Source organism: Sinohyriopsis cumingii, chromosome 8 (genome assembly GCF_028554795.1).
Source record: "Sinohyriopsis cumingii isolate HCF-2022 chromosome 8, ASM2855479v2, whole genome shotgun sequence".
Lineage (NCBI taxonomy): Eukaryota > Metazoa > Mollusca > Bivalvia > Unionida > Unionidae > Sinohyriopsis > Sinohyriopsis cumingii.
Window position 1 is genome coordinate 66,499,782 of NC_142968.1, and position 23,102 is coordinate 66,522,883.

The 23,102-nt window shown below is 34.3% G+C and overlaps 1 protein-coding gene across 1 annotated transcript in view; it reads right to left on the bottom strand.

Annotated features, from left to right (window-relative positions):
- LOC149793724 (hemicentin-1-like) overlaps positions 1–23,102 on the bottom strand; it is a 204,284-nt gene that overhangs the window by 47,124 nt on the left and 134,058 nt on the right. The window contains exons 16-21 of the mRNA XM_089969043.1: positions 21,770–22,057; positions 15,751–16,050; positions 14,086–14,337; positions 5,394–5,675; positions 2,906–3,031; positions 352–415 (exon numbers count right to left, since the gene is read on the bottom strand). Of these exons, the coding sequence (XP_089825169.1) occupies positions 352–415; positions 2,906–3,031; positions 5,394–5,675; positions 14,086–14,337; positions 15,751–16,050; positions 21,770–22,057 (1,312 nt within the window). The remainder of the gene's footprint in view (positions 1–351; positions 416–2,905; positions 3,032–5,393; positions 5,676–14,085; positions 14,338–15,750; positions 16,051–21,769; positions 22,058–23,102) is intronic.

The window sequence follows — 23,102 nt, forward strand, 5'->3', positions numbered from 1 at the left end:
AGATAGCAGGACTTTCACTTCCTGTGTTTGTCAGTATGAGTTTTGCAAATGACCATATATCTTCCCAAACACTTTATTCAGCAATGACAAAAAGTCTTACAAATTAATCCAAAAGGGCTGCAATGATTTGATATGGCACAAACGTAATGCTGAACCTGTTTTGGAGAAATTACAATTAAGAAGAAAAACATTCTTAGGGTCAGAGAGTTTTAATCAGGGTGAAATGATTGCATAAATACAAAGATATTTGCGTCTATTTTCCATGGGAAATCAGATATTTAAAAAATATTATCTCTAATTCTGCTACATTTAAATGAAAACACAATACAACAATAGTAATATTCAACTTACAAAATATCTGTCTTCTTCTCAGATGGTGCTATTTTTGTTTTTGCATCATCTTTACGACAAACACCTGAAATATACAAGTCAGATAAGATACCCGTCACTTACTATTTCTCCTATCATAAGCCCAGATGGACAAACTTATAGATCTTCCACAAAGTAGTTCACTGGTTTATCATTTTAGAGGGAAAAAAAGAAAATATCCTTACTTAAAATTTGTTTGAAAGTATGCAAAAAAGTAGTGCAGAGGGATCATTGCTTTATCATTGAAGGATTAGTGGTTGTAGCAGCTTATCAACCAGAAGTCTGCAGCCAAGACATTAAATCCTCTCTCACATCCTCACAATTTCTTCCCACCATCCTAACCTTGCCTAACCTCCAAGAAATCACACACCATAATTCTACCATCCTACCCCAGCCCAGCTTAAAGGGAATTACACGTCACAATTCTACCATCCTACCCCAGTCCAGCTGATACAAAATCACACATCAAGATTTGAACAGCCTACCCCAGATCAATTTCTAGGGAAGCAGATATCAAGGTTATATCACCCTACCCAAGCTTAACTTCCAGAGAATCACAAGTCAAGATTCTTCCATCCTACTTCAGCCCAGCTTCCAGAGAATCAATGATCAAAATTCTACTATCCTAAAAAAGCTCAACTTCCAGAGAAAATCACAAATCTACCTAGCTCATCTTCCAGGGAATCACACATCAAGATTCTAACATCTACCCAGCTCAACTTCCAGGGAATCACACATCAAGATTCCCAACTTCTAGGGAATCACACATGAAGAGGTGTCCAAATTACCCCAGCCTAATTTGCAGGGAATCACACATCATGATTCTTCTACCATGCTAACTCTGCCAAACCTCCCGTGAATCGTACATCATGATTCTGAACTTGAAAACCCTCCACAAAGTCATAGACAAAATTCATTTCAAGTTGACAACACTAAAATTTGCTGTTAACCTCATATAAAATAATTGCTCATTCGCTTCCACTGATTTAAAAGATTCTTATTATTCTGTTTGGATTTCACCTAAGCATGGAAATTATCTCAAGTTCATTTGGAAAGTTTAGATTCCAGTTAACTTGCTCACCAGTTTAGGTTCAGTGCCAAGAATTTTCACTAACTTTCAAAAGCCTATTTTCTCTACTCCAAGGATAACTGGACTCAATAATTTCACATATATGGAGGAAATATTTCTGCACTGTGATACCATCTAGGCTATATGAATAAAATTTAGGATCCTGCCACTCTTTCAGATGAATTAGGTTGAACTGACTGGGTGTTGAATAATGCTACTGAAGAGGAATTCGAACAAAGTTGCTTAAATTCATGGCTGAGTTTCCTAATTATGGTGATGGAAAGGGCAAAAGGGAGATAACTGGAATTTTTCTTCCTGCTTTATTCTGACCAACTTCCAAATATATTATTTTTTCTTGCAGCTGTCAGTGGTCATTGAGTCTTGTGAACAATGAAGTCTGGAATGCCAAGGAGTGGTTATTTAATACAATTAAAGGGGCACTCATAACTTAAATCAGCAAACTGACCAGTATCATGTCATGGCAGAATGATCAGCAAAAATGATGGTTGTGGCAGTGGGGTAAGATGACTGAGAAAAAAAATATCAAACAGTTCTCATTTTGGAATGAAATAAATAAAGAAACTGATTCCAAAAGGGCAACCAGTGTATGATGAATAAAGTAATATAGATAAATACAGTTAATCCAACACATATATCATCCAAAAGAAACCACAAAATTTCAGAAGTATCTGCCCCAAGCCTGTTAAGCATAGGCAGCCAAAATACCTACAAACATGGGAGCAAAAATAACTCAGCTAAATGATTTCTCAAAGACACTTTGGTTATGGCGTATTACCAGGAATATATTTCTCAGTGCCTCATACATTAATCCAGGCAAGTTGCATTTGACAAGCCAAGTTCATAGAAATATTTCAATACTTTATCCCTCTGAATTCTAGGCATTTCAATCAGTGCCTCTGGGAGTAGTTTATTCATATAGTAATGATTTAAGCTCACAATAAACTCACCAGAAGCACATCAGTGTATGGCATAGAAGAATTTAAATGGAACTACATGCAGTTTAAACAAACATTTGGGGAGATAACTCATGATAGGTAAAGCATCTGAACAATGTTAAATTCAAACCTGGAGTATGGGAGATAACTCACCAGAGGTACAGCATATGAACTACATAGAGCTTAAACCCACAGTTGGAGAGATAACTTACGACATGTACAGCATGTTAATTACATAGATTTTAAACCTACAGTAGAGGAGATAAATCAAAAATAGGTCAAGCAGTATTTGGTATGGGAGACTTAAAGTGAACTATATAGAAGTCAAAACCCGAGTTAGGGGAGATAACTCCAAATAGGTAAATAAGCATTTTGTATGGAAACGATAAGTGAGCTACATGAAGTTCAAAATTTGAAGATGGGGAGAGAACTCAAAATAGGTAAAGCAGCATTTGGTATGAAAGAATTAAAGTAAACAACATACAGTTCATAACCAGGAGAGATAACTTACCACAAGTACAACAGCATACGATGATGATGATGACAAGCAATATGAAGAATATAATGCCAAGAATTATCCCTGCAATGGCCGCCTGACTCAATGAAGACTTGTCATTTGTTGATGCTCCTGTCTGAACTGAAAATGCAAAAATAACGGTCATCTTATCCAAATGTACAATATAGTTGTGTGTGTGTGTGTGTGTGTGTGTGTATGCATGTGTGTGTGTCTGTGTGTTCAAATTTTTGGGACAAAATGGAGGACTTTTCTATATTTCCCCTCTACTGAAATGGACCTTGTGAAAAGAAACATTTTCCAGGTCTTCTCTTTGTTTTAGCTGTAATTGTTTTTTATCACCATCAATAAAAATTATGCTGAATAAACCAAAATATTGAGGTCCGTCACTTTCTCTCAAAACTTACATTTGCATGTGTGACTTTATACAAATAACTGCCATGCTGCAATTGACTTTTACACAAAACTTAACTGTCATGAAAGATTTATGATAATATAAAATAAGGAATTTGGTCCATCTTTCCTCTTTAAAGTAGGTACAATGTTAATTTACTAACAAAAATGAAGCATTTTTTCCTGCATATTAAATAAATGAAAACAGGAATGATGGGGCAAAATGTTTTCCATTTCAATTTTTTGATCAGAGGACAATGATTAGTGTTTCTTTTGGAAGCCATGTTGGTTTAAGCATGCCAGACTCATAATCATTGGGGTACAGGTTGGAATCCTGCCCATACCAGGCCCTATGTAGTGTATTGGGAATGTTTCTGGGCAAGGGACATTACTCCCATTGTCTTGGTACTAAATAGTCTTTCATGTGCTGCTGTGTCTAAAACTTTCATGATTCAAATCATGAGATATCTGTATTTTTTTTCAGATATGCAAGGATCTCATAAAAAAGTTTAGTAAAGTTTCACCAACATGCACTATTTAGTTAAACTGGAATAACATTTGCTCTGATAAGATAGAGTTTGGAAGAAAACAAAAATAATGTATGACAGATACAGTGAAATCCCACTATAATATGCTTTTTTTATAACATGAATTTAGATACAGCATATTTGTGAAGTGACTTTTATTTCACTAATTTCTTAATGACCTACAAAGTTTTAGTGCCAAAATAAACAAAAGTTTTATTTAACAATTTTGCAAAATGTTTGTTCTTGAAGAAAATAAATATTTGATCAATGATTCTTGCCTAAGTTTTGAAAGATATTAGTTCCTTAATAACTTGCTAATTTTTAATCTAATTATTAGTTAACCATCAAAACTAAAGCCATTAAGTCTTCTTTGTATTTGTCTTCATTGTATCCTGTGTACAGTTGTTGCTTAATCCAGGGTTTAAAAGTAGCCAATCTTATGGCACATGCAAACAAGCACTTAACAATGCATTAGTCTAGAATGTTTCTCGCTTGAATTTTGGATTCAGTTTATTTACTTACATATTCAAGGGAAAACAACAGACCAGTCCAAAGCCTGTCCATTCAACTGTCATACACACTGATTAAAACAACTTTATTGCCTGAATTATCAGGAACAGTTTTGGTTATTGCCACAATCATGTACTGCATCCCCCCTCTTCCATAATCCTTGTTATCTTCTAATCAGAAATGCAGATAGCAGCTTCAAATCCCTCCAATATGCACAGGCCACTTGTCATTGTATAGGTAAAGTTAGATGTACAGATAGATGTACAGTTGTCAAACACTTACTGGTCCAGGAATAGAAACATTTAAGCCAAAGGGGTGGATCAATTTGCTATTATAATCAACCATACAACTCCCTGTTGTGTAGGGTAAAATAATCGTGAGTTACAATTTATACAGGATTTATTTTATTCTTTTTCTCCTTTGTATTGAAAGAAATGATTTAACTAGTTTTGTGGAGATCATTCTGAAATGTTATGGTTTAATACCAAATAAAGAGATCATCTGTTAACTCTATACTTCAGTTGCCAATTTTCTTCTGTGTAACAATGAAGGATTTCTTGTTATATATTAACTATTTCAAGCATTACTTCAGTTGCCAATTTTCTTCTGTGTAACAGTGAAGGACTCATTATTATGTATTAACTGTTTCAAGAATTTTTTTGTTAAATATGCATTAAGCTGGTAACTGCATCACTATAGTCAGCAGTAAATTGCTCCCCCCTCCCAGGTTATTTATAACTTTGAGGATACTGACTTGTTTGGGTAATGCACGATACATTGCATAGCACAGTGGCACTTTGCAGATGATACATTGCATAGCACAGTGGCACTTTGCAGATGATACATTGCATAGCACAGTGGCACTTTGCAGATCCAACCATCATGTTATAGTGGGAACTTTCACTGTATAGTAAGTACAGACACACAAATAGACAGACAAGATAGATAGATTGATAGATACAGTATGTAGATAGATAAATAGATAGAGATAGATATAGAGATATAAGAAGAATTGAAGAAAATGTAGATAAAATGCATATAGATTTAATACTTACATGTACCAGTATCAGTGGCCTGTTTAACAGTGAAACGAACCTGTCCAGTGCCCACAGTATTAGCAGCTTGGCATCTGTACACCTTAAAATCGGACAAGTTGTTCATATCTACAAAATATGTATTGCTGGTGGATGGACCTTTCAGTATTGTCTGTGTGTCACCATCATACCATGTGTATGAGCAATTAGGTGGATTGGCATTCACTGTACAGTTTAAGGTCACTGAAACATTCAGTGTGGCTTCTATGCTGACGTCTTGACCACTGATGCCCACTGGTGCATCTGAAAGAATTTAAGTGAAAACTTTTATTATGAATAGGATGTTTATCTTTCCTTGCCAGTTTTTGTTAACTGCATGCCTGTAGAGGATAAAGAAAATTGGTCAATTAAAAAAAAAATAACCTCTCCCTTGAAAACACATTCACGGATAACTTTTGAACACACTTGTAATACATGATCAAGCATGGATCCCATTTTTTCCATCAAGAAAATACCAAGAGTAAAATGAAAATTTGATACAAGACTTATTTATCATTAAAAAAATGGCAGTTTGTGCCCAGAAATGGGATTCAACATCCTCAAATTCTTGTAGTAACAGGTAATATATTTTGTTACATTTTAAATGCACAAAAAAATTCTCAGTACACAATAAATAATAATATTCAATGATCCACAAAAATGGCAGTAATGTCATGTGGTGTCAATATGATAAGAAATAAATGCCAATTAAAAATGTATTGTAAATTGAAAATCTTGTTTTAGTTCTAACTCTTAATTCAGGTTCAGTGTAATCATCATAAATACTACATGTATATGAATGAGATCCTGTCCTCAGATGTGAAAAGTGTCAATCAACCATCACATATATGTCTGCAAGAGCATCTGAATATCTAATTAAGTGCTGACTCTGCTTTGATCTCCAATTTGCAGAAGTGTTTGTTGTATTGTTACATTCAGTTCTGGGTAAATCTGCTTTGTAATATTACATTTACTGAATCTTTTGCATCCAATCAAATAAAAAAAATAGAAAAAGGTAAATGGCATGAAAGTCCTACCTGTGTAATAGCTAGTCATCATGACTGTATGTCAGGTCAACTCATTTAAATTGACCAATTCCACACTCATAAGTATTATTATGTGGGAATCATAATTAAAGTACCTGATATTAATCATTTGTTTTTGGACTAATTTGCAAATGTGATCAATTATAGCAAGAGAAGCAAACAAAAGGAGTACCCGGTGCATGAAAAGCTCCATTTCAAAGAAGCTAGTTCCAAAGTTTGAAATTGACTTATAGTTCACAAATTGGTACTCGTAGGCTTGTTCAAGGATGAAGAGAAATTTACTTTTATTTGAAATCACAGCATGAATATTTTAGTAAGAGAACAATACTTTTTAAATACTTTTTAATACTCATCCCATTTCTGTGACCATACACTCATACAAAATCTTCATGACTTAAGAAATCTGAAGCACCACTCCTATCACTGACAGAAAAATGATGGCATGGGAATCTAAAGATATTTAAACAGGCACAATTTCTTCTAAGTTCTATGGTTGTATTGTCTCCATCTCACTTCATGCCAAGATACAAGTAAAAAAGATTATTTTCTGGAACTGTTCCATATATGATTTATCATATTTTTATCTGTGCAAATAATTACAATCATGAATTCTTGACTATTAATTTTAGCTCCTTCTCCCATACATTTTTCAAGAATTCAGAGAAGAATTTTTTTTCTCTTTGCAGAAAATTAAGTGAAATAATTATGACTTCCACGATTCTAAAATGAAGAAAAATGAGAGATTATGAAAACTTTTCTGATGATGAGAGATAAAACTTGAAAGAGGTACTTCTAAGTTAAAAGGGACTTAAAAAGTATAAACATGATTTATAAAACTGTATTTGTATTTTGTTCCAAGTTGATGCAAAGAATTCATTTTATATGGTGCATGAATATATCTTGGTCTGACAGCTTCATATCACATACTAAACTCATTCTTTTGGCCAAAGAACAAAGCACTTATATAGTTTTGTGTACTGTATATACAGTACTTTAAATATTCACTTAGAACTTGAGTCCAACTGTAAACTGCACAGATCCAGATCTTCTGTCACACATTGCACTGGCAGATCGAGGTCCATGCAGTTTGTTAGGTGCAATCAGTAAAACAAACAACACAGACCGTGATCTGCTGGTGCATTATTCTATGGCAAATCAGGGTCTATAATGTTTCCAGTTATAGCATAAATGAGTATGTACAATATATAATGAAGGCGATGGAATACCATATTTATCCACTTATAAGCCATACTCAAAAGATCTGATGTTCCATACAGGCTCTATTCTGATTGCAGTTAAAGTCTTTTACAACATGGTCATGTAGGTGCATTTACTCATCTTAAAATAAATTATAATTGTTTTTCTAAAATTTAATACTAAAATAGTTTACCCAAAGTTGATTCAATTCTGACTGTTGAATGCTCTAAATTGCCTTAAAAGTCATCAAGAAATTCCAAACAAAAATTGCTACAGACTTTAACGATCATGATCATATAAAATCTGGCTCAGAAAAAGAGGACATAGGGTCTAACCTTAACCAATAACAGGTTAGTATAATTCTGTTTCAGTATGTTCAGCTTTCATTGTGACATCATAATGCATGAGATTCAATCTGATTTGTACTGGATTACACCTTCATGCTGATTGCATCCAATGATTTTTGCCATATGAATTTCTTGGGACATGTATATAATAATCTTCCAAGGAATATTGATTTATAAGAATGCAAATAAAGTGAATAACTGCCATTTAAAGATATGTGCAATCAAATTCTAAAAAATGACACCCATAACTAAAATAGTCAGCACTGAAAGCCAACCTGTCCCCTATGGTCTGTACATTATTAGATGCATACGACACCATTATGAAAGTTAAACCCTACAACACAAAGATAACTTACACAATACATACCACACCATTATCAAATTTAAACCCTATAACACAAAGATAACTTACACAATACATACCACACCATTATCAAAGTTAAACCCTACAACACAAAGATAACTTACACAATACATACCACACCATTATGAAAGTTAAACCCTACAACACAAAGATAACTTACACAATACATACCACACCATTATCAAAGTTAAACCCTACAACACAAAGATAACTTACACAATACATACCACACCATTATCAAATTTAAACCCTATAACACAAAGATAACTTACACAATACATACCACACCATTATCAAATTTAAACCCTATAACACAAAGATAACTTACACAATACATACCACACCATTATCAAAGTTAAACCCTATAACACAAAGATAACTTACACAATACATACCACACCATTATCAAATTTAAACCCTATAACACAAAGATAACTTACACAATACATACCACACCATTATCAAATTTAAACCCTACAACACAAAGATAACTTACACAATACATACCACAAAATTATCAAAGTTAAACCCTACAACACAAAGATAACTTACACAATACATACCACACCATTATCAAATTTAAACCCTATAACACAAAGATAACTTACACAATACATACCACACCATTATCAAAGTTAAACCCTACAACACAAAGATAACTTACACAATACATACCACACCATTATCAAATTTAAACCCTACAACACAAAGATAACTTACACAATACATACCACACCATTATCAAAGTTAAACCCTACAACACAAAGATAACTTACACAATACATACCACACCATTATCAAATTTAAACCCTATAACACAAAGATAACTTACACAATACATACCACAAAATTATCAAAGTTAAACCCTACAACACAAAGATAACTTACACAATACATACCACACCATTATGAAAGTTAAACCCTACAACACAAAGATAACTTACACAATACATACCACACCATTATCAAAGTTAAACCCTACAACACAAAGATAACTTACACAATACATACCACACCATTATCAAAGTTAAACCCTACAACACAAAGATAACTTACACAATACATACCACACCATTATCAAAGTTAAACCCTACAACACAAAGATAACTTACACAATACATACCACACCATTATCAAAGTTAAACCCTACAACACAAAGATAACTTACACAATACATACCACACCATTATCAAAGTTAAACCCTACAACACAAAGATAACTTACACAATACATACCACACCATTATCAAAGTTAAACCCTACAACACAAAGATAACTTACACAATACATACCACACCATTATGAAAGTTAAACCCTACAACACAAAGATAACTTACACAATACATACCACACCATTATGAAAGTTAAACCCTACAACACAAAGATAACTTACACAATACATACCACACCATTATGAAAGTTAAACCCTACAACACAAAGATAACTTACACAATACATACCACACCATTATCAAAGTTAAACCCTACAACACAAAGATAACTTACACAATACATACCACACCATTATGAAAGTTAAACCCTACAACACAAAGATAACTTACACAATACATACCACACCATTATGAAAGTTAAACCCTACAACACAAAGATAACTTACACAATACATACCACACCATTATGAAAGTTAAACCCTACAACACAAAGATAACTTACACAATACATACCACACCATTATCAAATTTAAACCCTATAACACAAAGATAACTTACACAATACATACCACAAAATTATCAAAGTTAAACCCTACAACACAAAGATAACTTACACAATACATACCACACCATTATGAAAGTTAAACCCTACAACACAAAGATAACTTACACAATACATACCACACCATTATCAAAGTTAAACCCTACAACACAAAGATAACTTACACAATACATACCACACCATTATCAAAGTTAAACCCTACAACACAAAGATAACTTACACAATACATACCACACCATTATCAAAGTTAAACCCTACAACACAAAGATAACTTACACAATACATACCACACCATTATCAAAGTTAAACCCTACAACACAAAGATAACTTACACAATACATACCACACCATTATCAAAGTTAAACCCTACAACACAAAGATAACTTACACAATACATACCACACCATTATCAAAGTTAAACCCTACAACACAAAGATAACTTACACAATACATACCACACCATTATGAAAGTTAAACCCTACAACACAAAGATAACTTACACAATACATACCACACCATTATCAAAGTTAAACCCTACAACACAAAGATAACTTACACAATACATACCACACCATTATCAAAGTTAAACCCTACAACACAAAGATAACTTACACAATACATACCACACCATTATCAAAGTTAAACCCTACAACACAAAGATAACTTACACAATACATACCACACCATTATCAAAGTTAAACCCTACAACACAAAGATAACTTACACAATACATACCACACCATTATCAAATTTAAACCCTATAACACAAAGATAACTTACACAATACATACCACAAAATTATCAAAGTTAAACCCTACAACACAAAGATAACTTACACAATACATACCACACCATTATGAAAGTTAAACCCTACAACACAAAGATAACTTACACAATACATACCACACCATTATGAAAGTTAAACCCTACAACACAAAGATAACTTACACAATACATACCACACCATTATGAAAGTTAAACCCTACAACACAAAGATAACTTACACAATACATACCACACCATTATCAAAGTTAAACCCTACAACACAAAGATAACTTACACAATACATACCACACCATTATCAAAGTTAAACCCTACAACACAAAGATAACTTACACAATACATACCACACCATTATGAAAGTTAAACCCTACAACACAAAGATAACTTACACAATACATACCACACCATTATGAAAGTTAAACCCTACAACACAAAGATAACTTACACAATACATACCACACCATTATCAAAGTTAAACCCTACAACACAAAGATAACTTACACAATACATACCACACCATTATGAAAGTTAAACCCTACAACACAACGATAACTTACACAATACATACCACACCATTATCAAAGTTAAACCCTACAACACAAAGATAACTTACACAATACATACCACACCATTATGAAAGTTAAACCCTACAACACAAAGATAACTTACACAATACATACCACACCATTATCAAAGTTAAACCCTACAACACAAAGATAACTTACACAATACATACCACACAATTATCAAAGTTAAACCCTACAACACAAAGATAACTTACACAATACATACCACACCATTATCAAAGTTAAACCCTACAACACAAAGATAACTTACACAATACATACCACAAAATTATCAAAGTTAAACACAAAGATAACTTACACAATACATACCACACCATTATCAAAGTTAAACACAAAGATAACTTACACAATACATACCACACCATTATCAAAGTTAAACACAAAGATAACTTACACAATACATACCACACCATTATCAAAGTTAAACACAAAGATAACTTACACAATACATACCACACCATTATCAAAGTTAAACACAAAGATAACTTACACAATACATACCACACCATTATCAAAGTTAAACACAAAGATAACTTACACAATACATACCACACCATTATCAAAGTTAAACCCTACAACACAAAGATAACTTACACAATACATACCACACCATTATCAAATTTAAACCCTATAACACAAAGATAACTTACACAATACATACCACACCATTATCAAATTTAAACCCTATAACACAAAGATAACTTACACAATACATACCACACCATTATCAAAGTTAAACCCTATAACACAAAGATAACTTACACAATACATACCACACCATTATCAAATTTAAACCCTATAACACAAAGATAACTTACACAATACATACCACACCATTATCAAATTTAAACCCTACAACACAAAGATAACTTACACAATACATACCACAAAATTATCAAAGTTAAACCCTACAACACAAAGATAACTTACACAATACATACCACACCATTATCAAATTTAAACCCTATAACACAAAGATAACTTACACAATACATACCACACCATTATCAAAGTTAAACCCTACAACACAAAGATAACTTACACAATACATACCACACCATTATCAAATTTAAACCCTACAACACAAAGATAACTTACACAATACATACCACACCATTATCAAAGTTAAACCCTACAACACAAAGATAACTTACACAATACATACCACACCATTATCAAATTTAAACCCTATAACACAAAGATAACTTACACAATACATACCACAAAATTATCAAAGTTAAACCCTACAACACAAAGATAACTTACACAATACATACCACACCATTATCAAAGTTAAACCCTACAACACAAAGATAACTTACACAATACATACCACACCATTATCAAAGTTAAACCCTACAACACAAAGATAACTTACACAATACATACCACACCATTATCAAAGTTAAACCCTACAACACAAAGATAACTTACACAATACATACCACACCATTATGAAAGTTAAACCCTACAACACAAAGATAACTTACACAATACATACCACACCATTATCAAAGTTAAACCCTACAACACAAAGATAACTTACACAATACATACCACACCATTATGAAAGTTAAACCCTACAACACAAAGATAACTTACACAATACATACCACACCATTATGAAAGTTAAACCCTACAACACAAAGATAACTTACACAATACATACCACACCATTATCAAAGTTAAACCCTACAACACAAAGATAACTTACACAATACATACCACACCATTATGAAAGTTAAACCCTACAACACAAAGATAACTTACACAATACATACCACACCATTATCAAAGTTAAACCCTACAACACAAAGATAACTTACACAATACATACCACACCATTATCAAAGTTAAACCCTACAACACAAAGATAACTTACACAATACATACCACACCATTATCAAAGTTAAACCCTACAACACAAAGATAACTTACACAATACATACCACACCATTATCAAAGTTAAACCCTACAACACAAAGATAACTTACACAATACATACCACACCATTATCAAAGTTAAACCCTACAACACAAAGATAACTTACACAATACATACCACACCATTATGAAAGTTAAACCCTACAACACAAAGATAACTTACACAATACATACCACACCATTATCAAAGTTAAACCCTACAACACAAAGATAACTTACACAATACATACCACACCATTATCAAAGTTAAACCCTACAACACAAAGATAACTTACACAATACATACCACACCATTATCAAAGTTAAACCCTACAACACAAAGATAACTTACACAATACATGCCACAAAATTATCAAAGTTAAACACAAAGATAACTTACACAATACATACCACACCATTATCAAAGTTAAACACAAAGATAACTTACACAATACATACCACACCATTATCAAAGTTAAACACAAAGATAACTTACACAATACATACCACACCATTATCAAAGTTAAACACAAAGATAACTTACACAATACATACCACACCATTATCAAAGTTAAACACAAAGATAACTTACACAATACATACCACACCATTATCAAAGTTAAACACAAAGATAACTTACACAATACATACCACACCATTATCAAAGTTAAACCCTACAACACAAAGATAACTTACACAATACATCCACGAAGATGGCATTACTTCGCTTGCTGCCATACTCATTGTAGGCAGTACAGAAATAGTTCCCAGCTTGCAATTGGTTATTCACGTTGAGTGTGTAATAATTGGATGTGGAAACGTTCTGACTTCCAAACGTCCAGAAATATCTTGGATTACTGCCATCAGAACTGCAAGTTAATCTCAATGTCTGGCCTGTCTGAACCGATATAGATGAGCCCTCGGCAATGGTGACATTTGTTGGTGCACCTAAAGAAAAATGTATATACTGTGTTTGACATAATACTCAAATTACCCAAATAAATACGCATCACTGTTTGATCAAAACTTTAATAATGAGCAATGTTGGAGAGGGCCCAAAACCCCCACTCATATAGCAATGTTGGGGAGGACCCGAAAACTCCACTCATGTAGCAATGTTGGAGAGGGCCCCAAAACCCCACTCATGTAGCAGAGTCTTTAGATAATACATATATGCAACCAAAATGTTCTGTCTGTACTCAATTACAAGTCAGGTCCAAATGGAAACTGCACAGACCCAGATCTGCATTGACAAAATGCACCAGCAGATCTGGGTCCATGCAGTTTATCAGGAGTAATGCGTAGAACAAATGATATAGATCCTTACCTGCTGGCAGATGATTGACTGTGCAGTGGCAGATCAGGGTCTATGTTCTTTGCAGTTGGACTAGACTTATAAGGGAGTACAAATGGTACAGCAAACAATACCTCATCAGTTTGAAAGCAGTGTAACCATTGGTGCATATAGTGCCATCAAAAATATAACATTGTTTTATATATACTCCATTATGGGATGGACAAAGTCAAGTAAATAACTGTTGGTAACATTCACAGATTATTTTACTTGGAAATTTTGATGAAATACAAGAGACTTTGTGCTAATTATAAGTGTGAAAAGACTCTGGGAATAAAAATTTGTTCTGACAATTAATAAAGTGTTGAGAGAAGTTAAGGAAAACCTGAATTGCAGTAAAATCATTTCTCTTCTTTCTGATGGAAGTACAGATAACCTGACAATAAAATATTAAGCCCTTGGAAGAATAAATCTTTTGTACATTATTTCTTGTTTTTTTTTCTCTGAACTGAATTCATACATCTTATTAAATCTAGGCAAGATAGTGAAATTTTAAGGACACATAAAAGTGAAGGTGGGACAAGTAAATTTTCTGAAACCACTTGTCCTGGACAAGGGGGTGGGAAAAATAAATTTGATCAGCCCTGCACAAGTGTAAAATCACAGGCCACAGAGACTTTAATTTTGATGTGGGAGTTATTATTCCTAAAAAGCTTTTGTAGCCAATCCATAAAAGTGTGGGTCGAGAATATGAAGGATGTTAAGAATAAAGAAATTAAAAAAAACGATGAACAAACAAAATGGATCAAAGAGGACTGACCAAAAATGCTTTATATGCCTTAACTTTCTTGGCGAGAACAAAAGAGTAAAATGTAAGGGCTGGATTAATCAAGGGAATCATGGTAACTTTAACTGTGCAGAAACAGACTTGTGCACTATACTGGAGTATTCCATACTTATTCATGACAGTCTCTTTCCTTAAACATTTCCGTAACTTACAAGACATGCAAAATTGGTTGACTTAGAGTATTTGAAAAAAATCTGAAATGACTAATAACTGCACTCACTTTGAACGAACAATGTGATCTCCATGTAGTTCTCACGTAATTGTGAACCAGTGACCCCTGTGACAGTCAACGTGTTGGTTGCCTGGCATTGGTAGGTTCCAGCATCGGTCAAGGATATGCTTGTGATGACATAGTTGGTTGAATTTCCAGTTGAAATTGAGGTTAGCGGAGTGGCTAATCCAGCTTTAGTCCAAACCACAGAGGATTCCTTTGGATTAGCAGTCACTCGACACACTAAAATCACTTGCTGCCTAACTGGAATATTAGTGGCTATATTGTCTATTGTAACCACAGGACCATCTGAAGAAGATTTGATAAAATTAAACTATATTAAACTTGAGTCACTTGAGGAACTTGAATTGGGAAATAAAAGTGTGTGATGTGAGAGATAAAGGGGATGTCTTTAACAGTACAATCCTGAGTAAACTCGACTATTCAAAGTCCAAAGATTTTATTAGAAAAGCCCACACTCTATGAAAAAAGCCCACACTCTATGAAAAAAGCCCACACTCTATGAAAAAAGCCATAACCTTACAGATGGAGCATCATCTTAAGACTCCTCATATGGAAAAAGGGCTGCCACAATTAGTTGTTGTTGTTGGTGTTGTTTTTGTAGGGTTTAATGCCATTTTTCAGCACAAGATAGGCTATACGTGGTGGCCAGTATAAATGGTGCAGAAAGAACGCAGGTAAACCCCAGAAAGAACCATCAACCCACAAGAAGCTACTGGCAAGCTTTCTCACATACCCTCATTGGCCGAGCCTGAGACTCAAACCAACACAGAAAGAGGTGAGATAGCAGTGATCTATAATAATAATAATAATACTTTATTTATAGAGGGTGACTCATTAATGGTGAGTGTTTTAGACCACTCAGCCACTCAGTGCCTCTGCCACAATTAGTAACCACTTACAACATGAGAAGACATTTTCTACATCCCCAAGCCTGAGGGGGTAAAACCTGCCAACTTACAAGACAACAAAAAATTGTCTGTTTTGGGAAATATATCCTTTAAAAAAATTTAAAATATGTCAAGAATATACTTGCTGAACTCACTGACAACTGCACTGACCCAGGTCTGCCATCACATAATGCACCAGCAGACTAATCAGAAGAATACATAATAAAGACCCTGATCCAATAGCACATTATGCAACAGCAGATCAGGGTCTTTTACCACCACATCAGCACAATCTTGGCTTATCAGTGCCAAGTAAGCATAGGTATTCAAAGTCCAATTTTGTTTGCAATTGTTTAGGTATTCAAAGTCCAATTTTGTTTGCAGTTGTGTCCAACTTACATGCAGGTATAAATGTTAGGTAGACTTAAGACTGAGAGTTTTAAAAACATTCTTTATAAGCATGTGTCTTGTTTATAGATGTGTCTGTTAAGGCAATTGTCAATGTAATCTTTGATGTAATTTTCAGAGAAGAGTCAGAAAAAGTCTGTATGTAACTCTTGTATTTGAAGATCTTAAAGACTGACTGAGGAAATGTTACTGGCATTCTGTCTTAAACATACTGATTTCTGCCTACAGCAACATAATGAGAGTAGATTTGAATTAACTAAAACCAGGATGATGAGAGACTGCATTGTTGAGCAGACAATCAAGGCATTGATAAAAAGACTTACCAAAACCTTAACAAATTAGTTAATGATGATGACTAAGTCACTGTAGGAAAAGTGAAATATCTATATTTGATGGCACATAATGAAATGCATCTATGCCAGAATGCATTCTGAGTTAGCCTAATTCTATGGAGAAACTTTCTGAGATAAAAAGTTATTTAAATGTTGTTGTTTTTTCTTCTATTTTTAATACTGGTGACCATATTTGTTGGTGAGTTGGTACCAGCTATATATCAAGACCATTTTCATAGAGAACCAGCAACATTTTGTTTACTTGTGTTTTAGTGAAACTTTATTTAGATAAGACCATCCATTGAAGAGAAGCAGCCATATTAAGATTTGCAGGATGGCCCTCAGACTAGTCATTTCGGAGTTAGATCAGCATATTTTTAATGCATGATTGACTATATGCAGTCAAACCTGTTGTAACAGTCACGTGTAAACAACAGTCACCTGGTCCAAGCTGCCATTCTAATCATCCCCTGGCAAATTTTCTATATAAATATCATTTGTGTGATGGTCACCTGACTTCTGTGGTCAGCAACCATGAGTTTCCAATGAACAGTGGTTTCTCCTTTTCCTTAAGTAGTCACTGCTCCAAGTATGCTAATTAAATTTTTATTTGATGAGCAAGGCATTATTTAGATAAAGGCATATCATGTGAACAGATGTGCAAACATTTCATTTTTTCCTTGTACTCACCATATTCCAGTCACACTGTCAGTTAAACTCAAAGGTGTTAATATATCAGGTTTTCAAAATGGCCAACTTGGTTATAAGCTGCCAGATAAGTGAAAACAAGATTTTTGAGATGGCTATAATGGTGACCATATTGGACAAAGGATCTGCACCATCTTAACTTAGGACGAACTAGACGTTGTGAGAGTTTTTTTATTGAAAGCCTAATGTTGAAATGACCATCCATTCAAGAGGAGTAGTGATAACAAGATTTTCAAGCTGGTTACTGTGGAAACCATACTGGAGGTCATATCATCACCATTTTCATTTGGGGCCAATTAGACATTATACAATGCAGTGTGATTAAAACCCCATTTCAATATGACTATATGATCAGGTGGAGCAGTGACACAGACACTTTATAGCATGGTCATTATGGTAAACATACTGGATACAGTGATACAGACACTTTATAACATGGCCATTATGGTAGACATACTGGATACAGTGATACAGACACTTTATGACATGGCCATTATGGTAGACATACTGGATACAGTGATACAGACACTTTATAACATGGCTATTATGGTAGACATGCTGGATACATTGATACAGACACTTTATAACATGGCCATTATGGTAGACATACTGGATACAGTGATACAGACACTTTATAACATGGCCATTATGGTAGACATGCTAGATTACATTGATACAGACACTTTATAACATGGCCATTATGGTAGACATACTGGATACAGTGATACAGACACTTTATAACATGGCTATTATGGTAGACATGCTGGATACATTGATACAGACACTTTATACCATGGTCATTATGGTAGACATACTGGATACAGTGATACAGACAATTTGAAACATGGCCATTATGGTAGACATACTGGATACAGTGATACAGACACTTTATAACATGGACATTATGGTAGACATACTGGATACAGTGATACAGACACTTTATAACATGGCCATTATGGTAGACATGCTGGATACATTGATACAGACACTTTATAACATGGCCATTATGGTAGACATACTGGATACAGTGATACAGACACTTTATAACATGGCTATTATGGTAGACATGCTGGATACATTGATACAGACACTTTATACCATGGTCATTATGGTAGACATACTGGATACAGTGATACAGACAATTTAAAACATGGCCATTATGGTAGACATACTGGATACAGTGATACAGACACTTTATAACATGGCTATTATGGTAGACATGCTGGATACAGTGATACAGACACTTTATAACATGGCCATTATGGTAGACATACTGGATACAGTGATACAGACACTTTATAACATGGCTATTATGGTAGACATGCTGGATACATTGATACAGACACTTTATACCATGGTCATTATGGTAGACATACTGGATACAGTGATACAGACAATTTAAAACATGGCCATTATGGTAGACATACTGGATACAGTGATACAGACACTTTATAACATGGACATTATGGTAGACATACTACTGGATACAGTGATACAGACACTTTATAACATGGCCATTATGGTAGACATACTGGATACAGTGATACAGACACTTTATAACATGGCCATTATGGTAGGCATACTGGATACAGTGATACAGACACTTTATAACATGGCCATTATGGTAGGCATACTGGATACAGTGATACTGACACTTTATACCATAGTCATTATGGTAGACATACTGGATACAGTGATACAGACACTTTATACCATAGTCATTATGGTAGACATACTGGATACATACTGGATACAGTGTAACAGACACTTTATAACATGGCCATTATGGTAGACATACTGGATACAGTGATACAGACACTTTATAACATGGTCGTTATTGTAAACATACTGGATACAGTGTAACAGAAACTTTATAACATGGCCATTGTGGTAGACATACTGGATACAGTAATACAGACACTTTATAACATGGTTGTTATGGTAAACATACTGGATACAGTGTAACAGACACTTTATAACATGGCCATTATGGTAGACATATTGGATACAGTGATACAGACACTTTATAGCATGGTCATTATTGTAGACATACTGGATACAGTGATGCAGACACTTTATAACATGGCTATTATGGTAGACATGCTGGATACATTGATACAGACACTTTATACCATGGTCATTATGGTAGACATACTGGATACAGTGATACAAACAATTTAAAACATGGCCATTATGGTAGACATACTGGATACAGTGATACAGACACTTTATACCATGGTCATTATGGTAGACATACTGGATACAGTGATACAGACACTTTATAACATGGCCATTATGGTAGACATACTGGATACAGTGATACAGACACTTTATAACATGGCCATTATGATAGACATACTGAATACAGTGATACAGACACTTTATAACATGGCCATTATGGTAGACATGCTGGATACATTGATACAGACACTTTATACCATGGTCATTATGGTAGACATACTGGATACAGTGATACTGACACTTTATACCATGGCCATTATGGTAGACGTACTGGATACAGTGATACTGACACTTTATACCATGGTCATTATGGTAGACATGCTGGATACATTGATACAGACACTTTATACCATGGTCATTATGGTAGACATACTGGATACAGTGATACTGACACTTTATACCATGGTCATTATGGTAGACGTACTGGATACAGTGATACAGACAATTTAAAACATGGCCATTATGGTAGACATACTGGATACAGTGATACAGATGCTTTATACCATGGTCATTATGATAGACATACTGGATACAGTGATACAGACACTTTATAACATGGCCATTATGGTAGACATACTGGATGTCAGATAGGCATTTGAATTCTGAACCAACCAGACACCATGTGAAGTCTTTCAGTGAAAATCCCATACTTATTTTACCACCCATTAAGGAGGAATAGCAATACTAATCATTTCAAGTCATCTTGGATGTCAGATCAATACCATTTCATTTGGGATCAACCAGATATTATAAGACATCAACTCAAAGAATAGCAATATGATTTTTAAGACAACCTCTCTGGCAGCCACATTGTCTGTCCATGTGACACCATTTTCAATCAGACCAACTTTTAGTGAAAACCTCATGTCAGTATGACCATCCATTCAGCACAAGCAATGGTAACATTAAGATTTTCAAGTAAACTGCCACAGTGGCAATATTGGGTTTATGAGAGTCACCATTTTCATTTAGGGCCAACCATATGATCCTGCATGTAAAGTTTCTTGGCAATTCTCTTCCTGCTAATAAACTTGTGCTAATGCATGGATGGTGGATTGATGTCCAGTGGATGACTGATAATAGGCCATATGCCTGGATGATGGATGGATGACAGTTGGATGATGGACAATAGGCCATATGCATGGATGATGTATGGATGACAGCTGGATGATGGACAATAGGCCATATGATTGGATGATGTATGGATGACAGCTGGATGATGGACAATAGGCCATATGATTGGATGATGTATGGATGACAGCTGGATGATGGACAATAGGCCATATGATTGGATGATGGATGAATGACAGCTGGATGATGTACAATAGGCCACTGCATATGCTCTTCTGCACAGTATGACCAGTAGAGCTAAAAATTAGAGGGTACAAAATTTTGATTAAGTGTTAATTATTCCCTAAGTATACTTACACTGCACATCCAAATTGATGGGGGTGGGGGCAGTTGCAGTCCCTCTTGCAGAATTTGTAGCACTACACACATAACTGCCTGTGTCATTTTTGGCTATATTTATTATTCTGAGATGTGGGGAATTTCCAACAGTCCAGCTGTAATGACCACCATTTTGAAGTTGTGCGTTGTTATGTGTCCATGTTACCCCACTGATAAGAGACCCTTGTACATTACACTGGAGTGTCATGTTTCCAGCCTCTTCTGCATAGTACTGGGTCTGGGGGATTGTTATTATTGGCTGGGAAGCTGAAATAAATATCATACAAAGTAGTGAATAATATTAGTAGTTGTGTAGATGATAATAATAATAATAATAATAATAATAATAATAATAATAATAATAATGTTGATGATGAGATAATAATTATAATGACAATTGTAATAATTCACTCAACATTCAAGAATATTTACAAGTAACAAAAAGATGGATGCTACCAGTTAATAAAACTGTAATAAAACTTGTAAAATTTACTGGCACTGATTGCCATTAGTAATACAATTTTCATTTGTATACTTTCACACAAATTTCAAAGAAAATATATCAAAAGCATTTTAAAACTTCTCTAAAGATCCTTAACTTCAATTTTTTAAAATTAAAATTGGGTAGGCAATAGAAAGTTAACATTGCCTGAACATAACAGCTGTAACAGATTGGTAAAATCTCTTCAAGAAAAATGCGTTATGTCTGACAACTTTGAAAGAGCTCATTTAAAAAAGTGATTCACTTTTAAAGACATTACTGCAGTTAAAAATTGAAAGATGAAATCCATTTGTGTATGCTGATAAGTATTAAAAAAATGTCAACAAATATGGATGCCCCAGGCAAAAGGGTACATCAGAAAAGCCCAAGTTCACGATGTATAAGAGTCAGGTTCAGGCTCAAAAGTCCTTTAGTCCAGATTCAGTCCCAAAAAGTCCTTTAGGCCAAGTTCAGTCCCAAAAGTCCTTAAAACCAGGTTCAGTCCCCAAAACAGTTTTAGAGAGGAATCAAAATTCTTAAGGGCAGGGCAAACTGTGACTCACACAGGGCACATAACCTATTAACAATTTGACAACAACTAGTATCGTGTGTATGAAATTTGAATTATTTGCTATAAGTGTGCCTGAAAAGTGGCCTGATGGAAACCTTAATAGAACAGACATTGACAGAATGTACATATCTATGTGTGTTTGGGGAAAAAGGTAAAATAAAGACCAGGACTTGCATCCTGAGCCTACAATCTGAAACACATTAACATAAAAGCTACCAAACTGTTGACACTGTCCCGTAACCAGTGATAAAGTGTCTGCT